General features: G+C 43.0%; 1 protein-coding gene across 7 annotated transcripts in view; it reads left to right on the plus strand.

The window, feature by feature from the left end:
* PTPRG (protein tyrosine phosphatase receptor type G) overlaps window positions 1–21143 on the plus strand; it is a 558127-nt gene that overhangs the window by 434986 nt on the left and 101998 nt on the right. For all 7 annotated transcript variants that reach the window (XM_081183960.1, XM_081183964.1, XM_081183962.1 and 4 more), the window contains exons 7-8: window positions 5860–6017; window positions 10798–10990. In XM_081183960.1, coding sequence (XP_081040086.1) covers window positions 5860–6017; window positions 10798–10990 — 351 coding nt within the window. The remainder of the gene's footprint in view (window positions 1–5859; window positions 6018–10797; window positions 10991–21143) is intronic.

A 21143-nucleotide genomic window follows, 5' to 3' on the forward strand; every position in this document is an offset into this window, starting at 1 on the left:
GCTCCCACTCTTTTTAACATTTATATTAATGATTTGGTGCCATATTGTGCCAGTGCAAATTCCCCCTGTCCAGTAATTAGGAACAGAAAGATCTCAGTATTGATGTATGCAGATAATTTAGTGCTCTTCTCTTTTTCCCCAAATTGGGCTTCAAAAATCTTATGGGAGGTCTTTCAGTACATACAGTAAACAGGAAAGCCTATCTATAAATTATTCTTAAAATCAAGATTATGATTTTTGGCGAACACAGTCCTAGGTATGAATGGTGCTTATATCAGCAAGTTATGGAACAAACTCACTCTTACAGATACCTGGATGTACTCAGGTGAGACTATTGGAAGCTTCATATGGAGGCAGTTAAAGTCAAGGCACAAAAAACCATAGGGGCATTGATGAAGTTCTATTACAATAATTGAATCTGCCCTAAAGGTATTTGGTGGCAAAGTGCTTACTCAAATGCTCTATGGTACTCTGTGCTGTTGATATTCCTGATGGTAGAGATCATAGCTTCCCAAAAATGGTGTTGAAATCTGGGGCTCTGATCTAAGCTCCATTAAAGTTTTAGAAACTGTGCAGAGTATATATATATTCAGAAGCTATACTCTCTACCATCCGGAATATCAGCAAGAACAGACGGCACACGGTTATTAAAAAAATTGCTACTATTCCTATTGAGCGTATTCCTGTACTGTGCTATATGGAATTGGGTGATAACCAACTCAGGAAAGCAAGTCAAGATGTATTAGACTATTACTGTTTTCCAAAACCGAGCTCTGCTTTGATCTTGAGTAAGTGTCAACTAAGGATAGAATCCAGAAGGGACCTACAACTAATTAGAAATACCGGATTTTCCCCTTGGTATCCTGAGAACAGAGCATTTTAGAGCTTGTTATCTGACCAAACTTTCACTGGTTTTCTTAAGAAATGCCTTTACTGAGCTGCGTTTCCAAGATACCTTCTGCGGTCTTAGATGGTTTCCCCAACAAGGCCAACCTTCCTGTTGGTTTTTGTGGTCAACCTCAGGTGGAATAGGTCACTCGTTATCTGTTAGCCTGCCCCTTATATGTATTGGCCCGAAAATAAGCCACACCCGAATATAAGACGCACCTTTAAAATTGGAGGGGGGGAGAGGAAAAAAAGAGAAAACGCCTGAATATAAGCCACTCCATTCCTTGTTGCTCCTGTCTGCATACTTGGGGGGGGGGGAGCCACGCTGCGTTGCCGGCAGCCTTTCCCCTTCCTCACTCTCTCCCATCCTGGCCATGGGTGAGGACGGGGGACCACACACGGGGTGGGCACTGTTTTGCCGCGCTTCTGGCGCTGTTTGCCCCGCACTCCTGGCTGCGTACCATAAGGTTGTGGATATAAGCCACACTTCAACATTTCACGGTCGGAATTTGGGGGAAAACTGAGGCTTATATTCAGGCCAATACAGTATAGAGGTCCAAGAGATCGCCTTCTGAAATCTTTTTTCACACAAGCAGGCAGGCAAACCCTGACAGAAATGGTCAGTAGTAGCTCTGTAACACATGTGGCCCACTGTGTTCCGGCTGCAAAACATATCAGAAAAAGGAGTCAGATTATATCACTATACAGTGGTACCTCAGGTTACATACGCTTCAGGTTACATACGCTTCAGGTTACAGACTCTGCTAACCCAGAAATAGTCCTTCAGGTTAAGAACTTTGCTTCAGGATGAGAACAGAGATCGTGCTCCAGCGGCGCGGCAGCAGCAGGAGGCCCCATTAGCTAAAGTGGTGCTTCAGGTTAAGAACAGTTTCAGGTTAAGAACGGACCTCCGGAACGAATTAAGTACTTAACCTGAGGTACCACTGTGAATTGTTGCAGTGGTGCAGAGGTTTAATCTGAAATCAAGCTGGATTTGTGTTTGTTGATGTCTTCCTCTTATATCATGGATGTTGGCAAATAGAATTTTAAAAAGGCAAAATAGTATTAGAATTAGATCTGTCAGAGATGCACAAGGGAAACTATTTTAATGCTCAGAAACTTGGCAAAGTCTTTATTTTATATTATGAAATTTTATATTAAGGGTTTATGTTCTGTATTAATTTATGAACTATTTGTTACAGTTTTTTGCAAACCCTTTGGAGGTTTTCCTGATTATGTAGCATATAAATCTTGTTAAATAAATAATCTTTCAGTAAACTGAAAGTTAATTTTCAATAGATAATTACATCTATTGTTTTCCGTTAACACAGGGACCCCAAGGTAATAGCTTGGTAGGTTGAGGCTACCCTTTAAAATGACTAGGTAGCCCTGAATTCCTTTCCACCATGGCTTAATCCTTTTTGAAGCCATTGCGCTAGTGATCATCATGCATTGCACGAAGGAAGACTTAGATTCATCCATTTTTTAACTTGGAAATCTTCCTACAGTATATGCTTCCTAAAGCCTGCTGAACATATTTGATGTTACACTACCTGGAAGAAGAAGAGAAGAAGAAAAAAGAGAGGGGGGATCTGAAGATTTCATTACACAGGAGGTCAAACAAGATTATCTTGTTGCTCCTTATCTGACTAAATATATAAAAACATCTCCAGAAAGAATCCAGTGAAAGCAGCAAGGCAAAGGAAATAAGCTTGCACAGCATGGGAGAAGTTCCATTGTTGCGAGTCGGAACCAACTCTAGGCATAAAGCACTTAATAAGAACCTTGCTGTTACCTTTTTCATAGCAATAGTAGGGGATTTGGCCAGTTAATCGCAAGAACCGCAGGGGATGCCGGTGAAAGAACAGTGGAGATCTGTTATTGCCAGTGGCTGTTCCTTCCCCTTTTGTTTTGTTTTGTTTTTGTCTTCTGGATTTTCCAAAACGTAGATTTTAGCAAAGTTGATGAACGTCAGCAGATTTCACTTTGCTGACTAAAGTGCTTATCTGAAAATGAAATTATGTCCCTTTTCCTCTAAGGTGTGGTCTGTAAAAAGAGGAGTGTAACACATTAATCCCCAAACTGATGACAGTATGTTTCATGTGGAGTTTGTGAGCTGTTTTAATTTAAAGGGGCCTTGCCCAATTTTGTAAGTGTCAGCTCCAAGATAAGATTTGATGGTAGTATTTGCAGTGGAGTCCTTGCAGTGGAGGATTGTGGTGGCATGACCTCAGGCCAAGGATGTGGCTGTATGATGAGCCTAGAGGTTCGTCCTGCTCCAGAGCCTTTGTGGAAGTAATGTAAGCAGGGAGGGTTATCTGGAGCCTGCATTGCAGATGACTTCTTTCAACAATTCACCCTTATCCCCCAATTGTGGGGTGTCATGATTCCATGTGGAGAGAGAGAGAGAGAGAGAGAGAGAGAGAGAGAGAGAGAGAGAGTAAATAATATAACAAAGCACCTCGCTCACAAATTCTGTAGATTAGAGAAGCCACAGAAGCGAGATGCTTTTCCATCCCTTCTCACTTTGGCTATAACATGGCTGTAACTAGCATCTCTCTCTACCTTGCTTGGCAGACCTGAATAAGTCTCTCCTCCTCTGAAGGCTGTACAAATTCTGCAGTTTGCTGAAGAACAAAATGGCTGCTCAAGCCATGATGTTTTCCTCCTCCTTCCTGTAACATGACTTGCCAGGCCCAGGCAGCCCTTTAAACATCCGTGTTTGTGAGCTGCTTCTTCTTCATGCTCTGTGTGGTCTTTTCTCAATGCTGAGAGAAGAATATCCTGTAGCCAGGTTGCATGCAGTCTAGCTGTATGTCTCTCATAGATCTCAGTGCACCTTCACCCTCACCTTCAGCCTCACCATGGCTGAGGACAGTGCTGTTTTTCTAGAACAAAAGGTGCCAGAACTCACCAAGAGCATCTTCCTCATTTTCTTAGAATGGCCAATGGCGCCCACCTGAGAGGTGCCGGAACTGAGTTCCAGTGGGTTCCAGCCGAAAACAAGCCCTGGTTGAGGCGACCTCTTTATTTGCCAGCTGTGAGAAGATGAGGGTGTGAAACTTAAAAAGATATCTGTTCTAAGAGTTCTAACACTAACTGTTGTCATGTCAGTTGTGCGTGGCCCACTCCTGCACCAAAACCTGTGAATTATCATTTGCTATTGTGGGTAAGGTCTTTGTGTTGCCTTATGTTCCTTAAAGCTGCTCATATTATTTCCTAAGGTTAAAGAAAAAGGCAGGTAGGAAGGAAAGGTGAATCTGATACCCCTGTTTTCATGATGAGGGATGGACACCTTAATATTTCATTGACTTCATACCACACTTGACAGCATGTTTTCTATGAAGTAAGTCCCTCGGCATTTAATGAGGCTTGCTCGAGTGTGGGTGGGTATACGCCCTCACAATAGTTTTCTTTTCCCTTTAATAATGGAATGTTTTCAAAGCAACCTCCAAATTCTTACAGTCATAGAGGAATGTTTGACAAAGGTATGGCAGGACTGCTGAAAGGTAGCCCAAAAAGATTGGTTGTGTTTATTCGTTTGTTGTTCCCTCAATTGCTGTATATTTTTTTATATCTGCACATTTCAAATGGGTTCACCCCTGTTTGTCACATTTGAGTTGTTTCACTTGTAACAGGAAGGTTGTTTCAGAGGAATAATTTTTCAGCATATGTGCAACTGATCTACCAGTTCTAGCTGGGCACGCACCAAGTTTGTGAAAACAGTATGTATATTATGTTAATTACTTGCACTTGAAATATGCAATTTGGTGCGACTTCTGGCTTGTGATACATATCTGATGTAGAAATATCGTTCCAGTGCTGAGCAGGTTGCTCACCTCTGCTCCACATGAAATAAATCATATTTGGCACTTGCTTTAGCTATCAGTCTAGTCCAGCTGATGAAGATTTGATCTGGACTTGGCAGACCTGATCTGAATACCAAACACACTGTGAATTTATAGTCATACTCTCTGAGCCGTACTTGTCAGGGTGGATGAACTGACCATTATAAAAAAATGGTTTGCATGCTAAAGGGGTTAGAAAGATGTTAGAATTTCAGCAAATATGACAGCTGGTGGAATCAAGTGGCTAGAGTGCCAAGAGGTCTGAATTCAAATCCATGCTCAATTCATGAATCCATTGGGCCATCTTGAACAGAGAACGGCCTTGCCGTCTATTTCTTATATAAATATCGGGCAGTCCCACTGGGGGAGGAGAGCTGTATGAAGAGTCTGTCCATGTAACATACTTTAAAATGTTAAGAATACTAAAGAGTGTGGAACATTTGAGATCATCTAACATTTTTGTGTACAATCATAAAATCATGGAATTGTAGATGTGGAAGGAACTCCAAAGGTCAACTAGGCCAATCCCCCTTAATGCAGAAGTCTCACCTAAATCATACATTACAAGTGGCCATCCAACCTCTACTTGAAAGCCTCCAGAGAAGGAGAGTCCACCACCTCTGGCAGAAGTCTGTTCCACTGCTGAACAGCGTTTATTGCCCAGCATTGGCTAGATCCTGATTTGGCTTGGAGAGCTACACTGGGAAAGGGTGGAGTGAGTAAGGCATCAATACACACATCAGCAACGGGTTCTGCAGCTGCCCAAGGATGCCAGTTCCTGATGCTGGTTCTAAGTGTGCCAATGCACTAAGAATGAAAGAAGAATCTGCTGGATCAAGCCAAAAGCCCATTTGGTCCAGCATCCTGTTATCACCGTGGCCAATCAGGAGAAGCCTGCAAGCACTTTCTCCATTTGTGATATTCAGAGACTTGTCGCCTCCCACAGAGGAAGTAGAACCAAGCCATTGTGGCTAGTAGCCCATATGTTTAAGGAGCTTTCTTTAAGTAGCAGGAAACCAAAATCACAGGATATGGCTGGAGGCGTGTAAAATAGATTCTGACTAATTCGTGTTGCCCATCACTTTAAAGTCACACCATTTTGCTTCTGCTTTTATTTTTACAGAGAAAGAGACCTTCTTGGACCCTTTCGTCTTAAGGGAAGTCCTGCCAGCATCTCTGGGAAGTTATTATCGGTATACAGGGTCACTGACTACCCCTCCGTGCAGTGAGATTGTGGAATGGATTGTTTTTCGCATGCCTGTTCCTATCTCTTATCGCCAGGTAGGTTTGAATCCACAAAGAGTTTGCCTGGTTCATTGTTTTTTTACTCCTTGCTCTTTTCCACCCAGTCCCTGATACTTAAGCTGCATCTAGATTTCCGATCCTTTTCATTTTGGGCATGGCCCATAAAATTGAATTTTTAGGAGGAGGAATGCACAAAAAAATATTGTTGATGGAAAAGGAAGTTGGCTAATTTTGTTTTATTGTTCTCTGAGCATGAGCCGCTCGACACGAGAAGATAATAGAACATGACATTCTATTTCCTTCCAAATGATCTTAGCTATTATCATTCTGTTCAGATACATTTGAACTGTGGTCTAAATATTTACACAGAATCCTTTCTTCTTTCACTCTCTTCATGTTTCTTCCGTGACACTCAGCTAAGTACACAGACACAGATTTAGTAGTTTGGGCTAATTACGGAAGGAAAGTAATGCTTTAGTTAATTTACCAACTTTGTCTGTTGTTGTTTTTACAACATCACAAAGCTGCCATTAGTGTGCCTCTGGAACGAGAACCTTAAAGTGAATGCATAGGAGGCTTGTTGTAGATCAAGGCAGTGAGTGGCATTTTCATTGAGAGACATCCCTGAGTAATAACGTGGAAATATGCAGCTAAATGTTTAACAATTAAAAAGGCTTTGACATTTAAAACCTTTGTTTTCAAAATGTCTCCTTGCTAAAGTCTACCCTGCCTTTTATTTGCTTGTGTTAATACACCTCATTGCAACAGAGGCATCTGAGAGGGAACTGCTCATGTAAAAAGTCACTTGATCTTACCAAATGAATGAGTGTAAATATTCAATAGCTCCCCCTTGACAGAGGTAGATGAACGCAACAAGCCAACAGTGAAGTCCACTGTTTCTCAGTTGTTTTACTCAGAGGGCACTCCAAATCATTTACCTTTTCCCAGTTTCTTGCCCTGTCCTGTCTCCAGAATCCAAGAAATGGATTACCGTATTTTTCGCTCTATAACACGCACCCGACCATAACACGCATGTAGTTTTTAGACGAGGAAAACAAGAAAAAAAAATATTATAAACGAAACAGTGGATGTATGATTTTTGTGGTTCATGCTGTGGCCACAGACATGTGATCTGACAGTGAGTTTGGAGTAGCCCAATGCAAAAATCCTGAGGATCCATGCTTTGTAACCACGTTTTTGCACCACTGTGGCCCCAGGCAACAGTGGGTGTGTGATTTTTTTGGTGCAAGATGTAGCCATGGACATGTTATGTGATCTGATGGTGAATATGGGGTGAACCAGTGCAAAAATCCTGAGGATCCATGTGGATCCGTGCTTTGTAACCACGTTTTAAGTGAGGAGGGAAGGAAAAGCACTCAAGGGACAAGGAGAAGGATGCTGCTAATAATGCAGAAGAGGGGTTTAAGGGGAGAAGAAGCATGCGTGGGGTGGGTGGAGAAGGATGCTGCTAATAATGAAGAAGAGGGGTATAAGGGGAGAAGGCTCCTCTCCTCTCCCACTTTGCTCCTTTAAAGCAAGCAGGCTCTGCTTTTCTCCCTCCTCCCTGCTCATCCCCGGCTTAGCGAGCTGAAAAACTTTGCTGCTATTTAGCGAGCTGAGTGGGGAGGAGAGAGGGACAGAGAGCCTGCTTGCTTTAAAGGAACCAACTGGACAGGAGCTGCTTACACTCGTGTAAGCGGCTCCTCTCCCGCTTTGCTCCTTTAAAGCAAGCAGGCTCTCTGTCCCTCTCTCCTCCCCACTCAGCGGCTCTTCTCCCGCTTTGCTGTTTCAAAGCGAGCCACGGAGGAGGGAAGGAAGGGGAACCATGGATCCTCTGCTCACGACTGCAGCAGATCCCCCCCCCCCCCGGCCACCTGTAGGCATTCCCTCCATAACACGCACAGACATTTCCCCTTACTTTCTAGGAGGAAAAAAGTGAGTGTTATGGTGCAAAAAATACGATAGATCTAATCCACAAGTGTATTTTCTGTTTACTGCTGGAGTTCAGAGTTTTGGATACTGGGCATTTTTGATCACTTCTAAAACTGAATAATCTTGTGCTGCCTGTATAGATGAACACTAGTTTCATTCTATTCATGCTGAATATGAAATGCCAGCAAACTTTGGCTTCTGTATCACCAGTGAGTCAAAGCTATAACAATTCAGTAGCTCAGTTCATAAATGTCATATAATCTGCTAGACCCCGCCAACCCATGTCAAAAAATCTCTGTTTAATTTGGGAAGTCTACAGATGGTAAAACATGAGTAGCAGAAGATCTAAGCTGCCACATAGTGGGCATTTTGGAGACTCATAGATATAATATTTGCTCCACCACCATCCCGCCTTGCTAAGTCAATAGGTGAGATGAATAGGGGAAGAAATAATAATAATAATAATAATAATAATAATAATAATAATAATAATAATAATAATTTTATTCATACCCCACCCATCTGGCTGGGTTTCCCCAGCCACTCTGGGTGGCTTACAGAATATATAGAACATAATAAAGCATCAGACATTAACAACTTCCTGATACAGGGCTGCCTTCAGATGTGTTCTAAAAGTTGTATAGTTCTTTATCTGCTTGACATCTGAAGGGAGGGTGTTCCACAGGGAGGGTGCCACTACCGAGAAGGCCCTTAGTAGATTAACATATCTTAAAAAATAAATAAATCCTGAGTTTGTCCCTTGTAGCATATATCTCAAAGCGTGTTTCTCTTGTTATGCTGAACTCATCATTTTTAATCTACTTGTACTTTTCAAAGCTGCATTCATAAGATTTTTAGTAGCTTTCAACTGCCTAGCTTAAGTTGAGATCACTAAAGGCTTGGTGTTCTTATTTGGAGAGAGCACTCCACAACTGGGGCACCACCTCCATATACCCTCACCCCACTCCAGAGCAGGAGGTACATAAAGAAGGACACCAGCTAAGTATCTTAACTTGCTGGCAGGCTGGTATGGCGGAAGATGTTCCTTCAAGTTCTCCACCTCCAAGCCTTTTAGCTAATATGCAGCTGTCCCATATTCACACCTTACTTTCCTGGCAACTACAATGAGTCCCTCTTCTCATAATCTAAAACCGATTGAAGCATTATTCAGGGAACTCACAGAGCCCAGCCTTACTAGCTGCAGCCAGGAACACATCTTTGCTTGAAAAATGTAAGCTGCTGCCACTGTTATTATTCATTCCATTAGTTTTCCTCTGATTTTTTTTTTCCATATTCACCACAGCCCACTTCAGGAAAGTGTTTACACACTTTTATACCTCTGTGGGTTACAGGTTGTCGGCGTTTTAATGAAATGTTTGACTTGACAGAGTTTGCCAACGCAAATACATAAAAATGCAGTCTACATATGCAATCGCATTATACATCCTGGAAAATATATTGCCATTTTTATAGGTTGGTTCTGGAAATGTATTAGAAACAAATATGGTTTGATCTTGAACAACCTGGTGCTTTCAAGGGCCTGGACATTTTGGGTGAAAATCAAAATTGCTTCATCAGTTTCACTCATGAAGGTAGTTCTTCAAGCAATGGAAAATAAATGAATTTTTAAAGTGTTTGTCAAAAACAATTTGCAAGCTTGGTTTGTGTGTGTGTGTGCGTGCACACACACACACACACACACACACACACGCTTTTCACTGCACATGGCCTTCTTTTGCCCAGTTTTCTATGACTTGTAATTGGACCTAAGTGCAGACGATCTTTTCTCTTAGAGTACTTTAGAGATGAAAACTGGCGCAGCAAAGAGCTGTGTCAGACATGTGGTTCAGTGTCTTTGCCAGCTTGAGGCTCTTGTTGCTTTGGATTATTATTACCATAAGGTCCCAGGGTGGGTTACGACAGCTAAAAGACAATATTAAAAAACAGTTTAAAACCACTTATAGTCTAAGAAATAAGTTGGGTCCTAAAAATATACATCTCACGTGTGAAAAGCCAAGGTAAAGAAGTGCATCTTCTCCGTCTTCCGAAAACTGTGTTATGAAGTTACGCTATGCACCTCTGTGGTGAGGGAGTTCCACAACTTACAACTCCAGCACAACCTCCTGGCTGGCTGATGCTGATGAGAGTTGTCATCCAAAACAGCTGGAGGGCACCAGGTTGGCAAACGCTGAAGTGGAGCATCAGGGAGGTTGAAAGGAGCAAGACCCATTTCCAGCTTTGCTCCTATCTTCAGAGCAGTAATCGTCCCCCTCAATCCCTCTTTTTAGCCCCTTCCTCATTCTGTCCATCTAGCGCTAAGTTTGTTATCTCTGTGTGGCAGGGCCAAGCTTTTATAGTATCTACAGCTTGCAGCACAATAGGTCCCTCTACTCTAGCAACCGCTGGCCCTTCTAGATACTGCTGTAAACACAAATAATGGAAAGATGGAATGGCTGTGTGCTGAGCTGTGATTTGTGTATTGAATGTGTGCCCCTCTTCTGCAGGATAATAGTAAAACACACATACACAATGCCTTATAAAACAAAAGAGGGGGCTGTATATATCTGTAAGTACATACAGTACAGAGAGGCTAGGAAAGAATATTTTTCTTGCCTCCTCCAGACCCTAACTTTGTAGAGGGTTTCTAAAGTGTTTGCTCGCTTGGCAGGCTAAAAATGGGGCTAGATAAAGCTGTTGGCAGTGATTTCAGCGGGCAGCCTGGTTTCCTGTTTGATTTATCAGTCTTGGCATCAGTACTTCCTGCCATTTTGCATTCTTATCAGCTGCCCAGATTTTGCCACATTGGTTTCCCCCCCTAATTAATGCCCCCCTCCTTTCCCCCCCTTCCTTTTTCTTTCCCCTCATGCTGGTTTGCTACATTCAGCTGGAAGCGTTCTATTCCATATTTACCACGGAACAGCAAGACCACGTCAAGTCTGTGGAATACCTGAGGAACAACTTCCGGCCTCAGCAGAGCCTCAACAACAGGGTAGTTTCCAAGTCTGCTGTGAAGGACGCTTGGAGCCAAATTACAACCAGCAGCTTCGAAAACCCACTTGGCACCGAAGCCTCCAAAGGTAGAATGGGGTACACCATTTAAAACAAGGGGAAATGTTGTGCCTTTAGCTCTTTTGGGGGTTTTTTCACACAAGCTATTCAGGGCTGCATCAATATACTGTTGCACTTTTCTGCGAATATGCTTTGTTTAAAAAGCACATCTCCGACCCACCTGGCCTCCAGATGAACCACTGTTGTGAGCCCATCAGACGTGTCCAGGAAAGCAGACTTGTAGTGCCACAATCTAAAGCAGGAGGTTAGGTTGAGGGTAGGGTATTAAGGAACCTCAGCAAGATGAGAGGCTCTTCCAGACTGTTGCATTAATAATCTGAATGGAAAACACTTGGACACCACTCTAAGCAATGCTGTGACATTCCATGCTGCTTTGGCATATACAGAAGGATCGGCTTGTGAACCTTGATTTCACAAAAAGACAAAAATGTGATGTTCCTAACATGGGAGGCTTGCGTCCCCCCAATTTTATTTTGTTTTGTTTTATTTTAATACTTGTGATCTGATGGTATACCACCTTTATCGGTCATAGACAAAGGCCATCACAGCTTAAAACAAACACAAGACAATCGTTCTATTCCTGGGGTAGTAGTAGCTCCTGCCACTTCCAATGCGTACACTGATATTTCAGGCTTTGCAGAGGGCCCACGTTTTGCTAAGCATTTATTTCCATAAAAGTGCTGAAAAGCAGAAACCTTAAACGAAGCACACTTTCTGCTTAAGTTGCTTTTTAGATTTTCCATGTCTCTGGGATGCTGTCACACTGATCGTCCCGCTGGCTTCAGGAGGCAGTTTTGTTTCGTAATGAAAATTATTGAGGTTTCCTGAGGAATCCCTAATTTAATTAGCAAATCAATCAATCAATGAATTATATTGTTTCCCAAAGCTGCTGAAATTTAAAATCCCATAAAAGGTAGTATATTGTTGCTGTTATTATTCATTTCTCTACAGCTTTAAAGTTTTAAGGGAAAAAATCTCAAAGCAACTTACTGCATTAAAAGATCAAATAGAACAATCCAGAATAAAACATTGCTGAAGTAAGTCAAGCTAAAAGTGTACATTCAATGCAACACATTTAACAGGAAGCTAAAATATTATCTTAAAAGATTTCAAAATAAAACGTTACAAAGGAGGCCGACTACAGAAAGCACATTTAATGCAGCAAAGTCAACAAAAGAAAAATCCTAAACATTTCGAAAGAAAATACTACTAAAGGAAGTCAGATGTAAAATGCACATTTAAAGCAACATAGTTGGGAAGAAAATAAAATGTTACCATAAGCATTGAACCTATCTGTTGAACCTATCAGCATTGAACCTAGCTGTTACTGCCAGTGCTGCCAATCATGGTGAGTGGCAGCTGTGGAAGCTCAGGCTCATTGACTTGGGTCTGCACTAAGAATCAGCCAAGATGGCCTCTGGCCTCTTCAGCAGCCTCAGCTTTTGTAGCTGGAGTCACTGAGGGTCCTGCCTTTCCAGGCCAGGTGGAAAAAGGCCTACAAGGCAGGGAGCAAGTCTTTCAGGACTCACAACCATGACGGTCCCTATTGATATATATATAGCTCAATCTGCTATGCAGATAGATATACCTATACTGTACTAACTCACACACTTGCTGAGGCACATTAACCCAATGTATCATGGGACACACCACATGTGAGGTCAGTATGCAAACTGGCCTCACATGCTTTGTGGCATGTCCTGAAAAGGCATGCAGCCTGCCTCATGGAGATCAGACATAAACAAAGCAAGCAGGCTCTGTGAGCCTTCCTTTCCCCCAGGGAACCCAGATAGCGAGGGGCTGTGGAGAGTTGTTATTCACTCCACATGCACCGACACGTACATATGTGCACATAAACAAAGCTTTGGGGGAAACGATCGAGATCACAAGTGAGCTGAAAAATATGGTTAATCAAAAAATGTAGCATGCTCAGGCCTAATAATGACACTCTGGTTATGAGTGTTTGGAGCCGGTGTTGTATCATTGTCAGGAAGCATTAATATTTATTGGCTGTGGGTTGCTCACCTCAGGGGCACTAATGAAAGGTAATAGCTTGCATTATAAGAATGTGACAAAATGGGCTTCTTTTTGTTTTGAGAGCAACCCCGGTGCCTTGGTAACATGTTGCACAGTATTCGAGAAGCTTTACCACTTGGGGTGAATGCCTGGATAGAGTTCATCTCGATCGATGGTGTGGAAATGATGAAACAGCCGTATCATCAAGTGCTCAGTGCTTCTGGCCACGCTGCCTTTTTCTGGCTCCACACTCGTTTCCAGGCTGAAAACAGCTCTATAGTGCTAGGGGTGGTTACATCCATAGAGGATTCAGAACAGGGCTGGGGACCCATGGTACACTAGATGCAGCAGGATTCCAGTTCCCATCAGCCCCAGCCAGCAGGGCCAGTGGTCCAGGAGAATAGGAACTGCAGTTGAGGAAGGCCTATGTCAGGAGGACCATAGGTTCCCCAATCCCTGGCGTGGACATATAGCTACTGCAGTACTGAAATGATGCTCTTTCTCCAGATGAGAAGTGTGTGACAAACTGGGAACTTTTAAATCTGTGCTATGCTGCCTCATATTGAGGCACCGAGAGCTCTAGGTCAGATGGTTCCTCAGGCTATGATACCTCCTCAGGCTCCAGAGTGACTCCACCCAGACTCTTCTGTGTCAGGCTAAGTCTTTGCCTGGGTAACAGTCAACCTGGTTAACATTGAAACTCGTATCTATAAGTGTTCCTCAATTACAGGTCTTCCTGTTTGCTTAGATTTTCCCTCAGATCCTTGTCCCAGGGGCTCAAGTCTGTTGTTTTCCATCTGTCCAGCTCTCTAAATCTGTATAATGCCCACCATCAGAGAAGAGGGTGGTGTTGCTACTGAAGTGACCCATTTTCTCTTCTAACTTTAACGCACCAAAGAAGGGGTTAAAATATATTTGTGGTTAACATGCGCTTGCCCAATACAGGAAGCCAATTTGCCAAGGGGTTGAAGTGAAGAAGTCTTACCCCAGTTTTTACCACATGCTAAAATGTATGGTAGCGGAGAAAAATCCCACCATGTGTCCATTAATCCATTTGACAAAGCAGAGGCATGTTAGACATCTTTGCCACTTGGTAAACTCATCATCTGTACTTCATTGCTGAGCATGGATGTGAACTTGGGTCTCCACAGTGCTGATCCTTTAAACCAAAACTACTGATTTGCATCATAAAGTGCCTGGTCAAAGGCTCTTGAAATCTTGGATGAGGTGCATCGCATTGATTCATATTCTCCATGCATAGAACATTAAGTAGCTGACTGATTCCATTCTGGGCAAAGGCATCTCTAAGGTCTGATTCACACAAAATGTTTTTGCATGGTTTATGTCATTGACCCAACTGAATTACTACAGTGATACTGTGACATTTATAGTCACAAGCACAGCACATGCAGCTTCCCATGTGATTTGTGTGGCTCAGCCTGAATTAGAAAACTTTCTGCAGCGCATATTCTGTTTATTTTATATTTATCTTATTTTATAGCTTTTTGTCCCAGCCTTCCTCAAAAATGGAGCACAGGGTATTTTTTCCCCAGTCTTCAGAAGAAAAAGGCCCCCAGAGCAGCTTGCCAAATGTCACCGATAAGACAGCCCCTGCCCCCAAGCTTATCATCTTAAAGACACAACACAAAAGGAAAAGAGGTTGTGGAGGAAGGAGAGAAGATATAGCAAACTTGGGTACTGTTTCTTAGCTACATAACTCTTGTCATGAGCAACTGGAATTAATAGACTTCAAAGAGAGAATCCTAAAGTTGCTGTTCTCCCTGCACAGTTGAAGGAGAGGCCCTGCAGTTCCATCATTCTCCCTGTCTTATATTAGAGCCGCATGGAATGGCTTCTGTAGATGATGGTGCTAGAAGGATCTTCGGTAGGTAGCAGTGCTAGGCAAAAGTGCTTTGATGAACCCTTGGCAATCAGAATAAACAATACTGGGCTGGGTAGATCAATAGTCAGCATAAGGCAGATTCTTTGGTAATCTCAAACATATGCTGGAGATGTTTCACTAGTTATGTCTAATACAGGCTTCCTCACACTTGGCCCTCCAGATGTTTTTGGCCTACAACTCCCATGATCCCTAGCTAGCAGGACCAGTGGTCAGGGATTATGGGAACTGTAATCTCAGAGCATCTGGAGAGCTGAGTTTGAGGAAGCCTGGTCTAGTACAACATGACAAAGATCACCATGTCAAAATGATCTGTGAATTCAGGTCGCCAAGACCAAATGGGAGCTAGGATTTGAGCCCAGGTCTCCAGGTGTCTTGGCGACGGCGGTTGGCGTTTTGCTCCATCTTAGACTGAGCAGCTATTTGAGCTCTTCACCCCTATGCCTTGTGAATTATGCCAGCGCAGATTTCTGTCCTCCCCCTGCCCACCAGTAGTGGACTGGCAGAGCTGTTATATGAAACCACACACTCTGGAATAGTTCTGTTTCCTGGGTGGCTGGGCGATTTCTCCCAGGGACACCCCTATTCTGTCCTTTAGTGGGGCACATGGGGTGATGATTGCTCATTTCAGGCCAGCTTGTCCTTGAGTGGCTGCTTGTGGTTAAGACACTGTCTGCAGTGACAAATGGGATGCAGTTCTCTCAGGCTTGGTTGGCGTGCTAAGTGGACAACAAGCTCTAGGTGCATTTTTGCAAACTTGGAGAAAAGAAATACGCTCTCCCAGGGTTTCCAGTCTGAAATGAATTGTCATGCCTCCCTCTGAAGGTGACAGGGCTTGTATTTGTTGCTGAGAGACAGCAATGTGACTCTCCTGCAGCCTTTGCCTCAGCAAAGGTGAGGGAGGAAACGAAATGGCTGATCTGCTGCACATCCCGAACTGCTGACATATAAATGAAATGACTTGAAGTCAAGATCCATGAGCAGAAGAAGCTCAGCTTGTTTATTCAACTCCTAACATCACTACATCCCTCTGTGGTGTCATCCATTCACAAAAGCACAGCGGACATAGATTATTATTTTTTTACTGGCAAACAAAAATAGAAGAGCTTTGGTCACACGCTGACTAACATCCTTGTTGTTGGTGTCAGAGAAGAACAGCAGAAGTATCAGGGTGCATTTGCACTGGCCCGTGTGTGTGTGTGTGTGTGTGTGTGTGTGTGTAGAAATTTCAGTTGTTGTTCCTGGGATTGAGCACCCCGTTCCCACAGTGGCCATCCAGATGCCTGTGGGAAACTGGCAAGCAGGATCTGCGCACAAGAGCCCTGTCCCCTCCTGTGGCTTCCAGCAACTGGTATTCAGAAGCATCACTGCCTCCGACAGTGGAAGCAGTGCAAAGCCGTAACGTTTTTTTAGCACTCCCTGTTCAGATTTCACCTAAGTCATGAACTCACTGCATGTCCTTAGGCCCTGGAGAGCTGCGACCGGTCAGAGCAGACCAGCTTTCCCCAAACTCGTCCGCTCCAGATATCATTGGACTACTGCAACTCCCGTGTCTGACTGGGGATGATGGGAGTTGTAGTCCAACAACATCTGGAAAGCACTAGGTTGAGGAAGGTTGGAGCAGACAGTGCTGATCTCAATGGATCAATAGTCTACGAGGCAGCTTCCTATGTTTTGGATGTCTGCTTTTCTGAAGTATTTATTCATGTCTCTTGTGGAAGTACCCTTATTATTTGTGACCTGTACCAGATCCGGATTCTTATCTTCCTGCCCTTTTTCTGAACTCTTTCAAGTACTCCATCCTCCAGCCAAGATCCTTGCCTCCTTCCCAGCCTCCTAGTTCCCTTAGTCTTGGTCCAATTCCACCCTTATCTTTCCCCACAACTGAGTCGCCGCTTTCTGTTCTCACAAGTCTGGAGATAGGAATTCTGGTTTGGCGAGACAGTATTTTCATTCAGACTTGGAATATTCAGGAATATCTTTCACAGCAGATGAAATGCAGACCCACCTGCTTACATTTTTGCCAGTAGAAGTGATTTTGTACCACTGTGCTACAATTTACAAAGAAAGCTTAGCCCCTTCCCAGAGATAGTATGTCAACAGGTACAGGGATGGTGCTTAGCAGCCATTTCTGCTGTTTTGAATTGCTATGAGTTTGTATTGAATTTTATTACTTGTTGGATGAAATGATTTGTTTATTGCCTTATTTATATGCTGTTGTGGTTTTTATATGATTATAGTGATTATAATGTTGCTTTTTAATGTTGTTGTTGTTATTGTGAGATGGTTTGAGCTTAGCATTGTTGTTGGAAAAGCAGCATACAGATATTCCAATCTGGCCAATAAAAAAATATATATCAAGAAGGCTATGAAAGGGTCCTTAGCAGTTTGATCAGTAGGTTTCCCAGACTTTTATGGTTCTTACTGTGAGTCTACAGTAAGCCTTTTTTATTTTCCAGAGCATGTTGTTTTATTTTCTGTCTCCTGTCACTGTAAATCAAGACTGACTCTTAAAATTGTCAACAAGGTGAAAACGTGACTTCTTTGCAGCATTTTAGATCTGAAAGTGATGTGCAAATCTGATCTGGCAGTCAGAATAACCTGAACTTGTATATGATTTATTGATCCTGGACTGACAAGTAGTAAATAAAGCCACACATCCCATATTAAGTAATGGAGAATGGCCACAACCCACTTTAGTGCCATAGACTTTTATTTTCTTTTTATGGCACTACTCCAGAGTAAGTGGGCTGTGGATTACAGATAGGCACTCTTGCTTTTCAACATTTATTAGTGTCTGTCAATGAAACCAGCATAATGTTGCTCATAATAATGCCAGCAAATCATCACTGCACTGTCAGAGGTGTGATTCAACTCCAGGGCCAAGGTCTGGAGGTATTCCTGCTGTTGATCTAGATATCCCCAACAATGCATGCCCATCAGTGGGGAATCTAAATGCAAAACATAGTAGGTGCCCATAAACTGGCAGAAGCTAGGTGTCTCTAGGAATAAATGTCTGCAAAAGCAGCCCTTTTCTTCTGAAAATCAGAGTAATTTGCTCTGCACATGAGGATTTGCTCTTTTGGAGGTGCTTTCAGGGAGCAGTTCCAGCTCCAGGTTTCCAGGACTTTAAAAAGGTATTTTTTTTCTTTTTTAAGGTCTTGCCTTTAGAAATACAAGCAGGCCCTACTTGTTCTATCTTCCCAGTCTCAAACGTTTTACAGCAAAAGAGACAATTTGGGGAGGATATAGACATGCAGTGAGGCATTCTTCTTGTACTGTCCTGACAATTTATGATTATTTAAATCCATTTTGTAGCAAAGGGGATTAGGGTCACACTGTAAACTTTGGTTGAGGCCGAGCTGTATCTAATTTGTGTACTTCCTTTAAGGCCTTTGCTCAGCTGGAAGTGAGGTGTTGGAGGGTTTGACAGATAGACACTCAAATCCAAGCAAACTGTTCCACCACAGCTACATCTGGTCTGTGGAATCGAGTGGATACTTCAGTTTGAATTATTAGACTCCGAAGAATCTCAAACCCTTTGCACACATCAGTTAAGGTGCATCATGAATGTGTAATGGGGGGGGGGAGCAAGATCGTGGCCCACCTGACCCCAGGGAGGGGGCAGCTCACTTAATTGGATTCAATGTATGGTGTGGTGGTGATGCCCAAGGTAAAGGTAAAGGGACCTCTGACAGGTCCAGTTGTGACTGACTCTGGGGTTGCGGTGCTCATCTCGCTTTACTGGCCGAGGGAGCCGGCGTACAGCTACCGGGTCATGTGGCCAGCATGACTAATCTGCTTCTGGCAAAACCAGAGCAGCGCACGGAAACGCCATTTACCTTCCTACCGGAGCGGTACCTATTTATCTACTTGCACTTTGACGTGCTTTCGAACTGCTAGGTGGGCAGGATCTGGGACTGAGCAACGGGAGCTCACCCGGTCTTGGGGATTCGAACCGCTGACCTTCTGATCGGCAAGCCCTTGGCTCTGTGGTTTAGACCACAGCACCACCTGCGTCCCTGATGCCCTAGGTACACATACCTAATTGTGGCTGTTTCTTACTAAGCAAAATGAGGCATAAGAAGTGCAGGTTATTGAGCCTTCACATGTTGACATCTAAAGTGGAGAGGCAAACTAGACCCAGGGTGTCTTTGAAATAAATAATATAAAAAATCACACACATATGATTGAGAATTAGGAGTTCTTCATCCCCCTGTAGATCTTTTCCTTCAGTATCTCTGATTTAGGGTGATAAATTGTTGTTTATAGAAGTATATTTGTTATATCATTTCCAAAGCTTTGGGGCTCATTAACTGTGCTGTTGCAAGCTTCACAACACTTACCCGAGCGTCCCCGGAGGGGTCCTCTTGACATCAGAGTTCTCCAGCGCAGATGCCTGATTGCCTCCCCAAAGGTGCCAGATTGCCCTTCGCCAGAGCCTCGCATGGCGCTGCTTGTCACCCGTGGGGATTTGCCTTCAAGTGCCACCTTTAATTGTGATCCTAGACTTAGTTAATGAACAGTTATAGTTTTACTACATTAGCACCTACCAAGTGGCGTTGACTCTAAATCGGCATCTGTGATATTTCTCAAGTATTCCACACAAATGCTCTCTTCTCCCCCTTCAGTATTTACATCCTCGTCACATGCTTCCTTTTCATAATGTACCTTGCATCGTGTTGGCACATCAGTAAGATTCTAATCACATCTTTCAGTGTGGTCCCTTTGGATTTTTCCATTATTATTATTATTATTATTATTATTATTATTATTATTATTATTATTATTATTATTAAAGGTACATCATGTGCAAATTTCAGATTTCTGCCGCCTTGTCATCTATTTTTCCTTCTCACCATTTCCTTCATTGGTACAGTTTCATTGACGTGTCAACCTGAGAACAGGGCCTGGTGTCGTCATTTTCTATATATAGTTTTTTGTTAATTGCATGACGGCTAAGTATCTTGTGTGATAATGCCCCCACATCTCTGCAAGTCTGTCTGTCCTTGTTCTCCTTCTAAATCACTTACCTCTGAAACTTGAGAGGTAAAAGGAAGCTACAATGTATGTGTACGAAATCTGTCAGCATTTCCTATAAGTACTACAGGTACTACAAAGGGGAAATTGGTAGCCATTGGTGACTTTGTGATACCAGCAGCCACTCTTATTTTTAAAACATAGCAAGTTCATGGTTAGCCCATTCTACAAAAAAGTATGATACGTGTGTTAGTTGTGGTTTGCGTGCTATGGCTTATTGAACCTACCAAGGTACAAAAATGACAATAATTCACTTTGAATGGTTGGTGACCCTTTTCTGTGGCACTTAATGCCATTTTTGGACCTTCTTTTGAAAGAGACAAAAATTAGCTTATTTTGATACCAAAATAAGCCCAATTGGTTAAAAATAAGCAAAACAGAGGGTTTTTTCTAAACTGATGCAGAAATTGCATTCACTTAAATTGCGCGGAAATCAGAATTTTGAAAAATTTCTCCTGCGCCCAATTTTGGACCAAAAAAATCTTTAACAATTAATCTGAGGTTATCTCTACACATTAAAAAAATAGGAGAAAATCTGAGTCATGAGAGCACATGGCACCAGGTGATTCGGCGTTGAATGACCCCCCAGTAACTTAACAAGGAGGAAAGATGTTTTTCTGTGGCGGAGTGTGTGCCTGGAAGATTTGTGTGAGAATGTCAGGTGGGCTGGCCACACCTACTTTTGGCCAAACCCACCTCTGGCAGGCAGCACACATCCCCGAAGCTTGGTGAAAGGTAAATGTGGTCCTTAGGCCAAAAGAGGTTAGCCATCTCTGCCTTACAATAATGAAGAAATGCCTTCCATTAAGGGGAGTTTACTCTGGTGGCCAGTCACTCTCTTCCCTAAGCTTGGGAGTCCAATCTTGTGGCCACATGTCTATGCACATGTGTGGTTGGTGGGCATATTGCTTGTAATTTAATAACAAAGATTCCCTCCCCTTTTATATATACCTACCCATCCTCTAAAGGGACACAGGTGGCGCTGTGGTTTAAACCATTGAGCCTAGGGCTTGCCGATCGGAAGGTCGGCGGTTCAAATCCCTGCGATGGGGTGAGCCCCCATTGTTGGCAGTGAGATATTTTACTTTCTTGGGTTCCATGATCACTGCAGATGGCAACAGCAGTCACAAAATTAAAAGATGCCTGCTTCTTGGGAGAAAAGCAATGACAAACCTAGACAGAGTCTTAAAAAGCAGAGACATCAC

The sequence above is a fragment of the Podarcis bocagei genome (genome assembly GCF_964188305.1).
Source record: "Podarcis bocagei genome assembly, chromosome: 2".
NCBI lineage: Eukaryota > Metazoa > Chordata > Lepidosauria > Squamata > Lacertidae > Podarcis > Podarcis bocagei.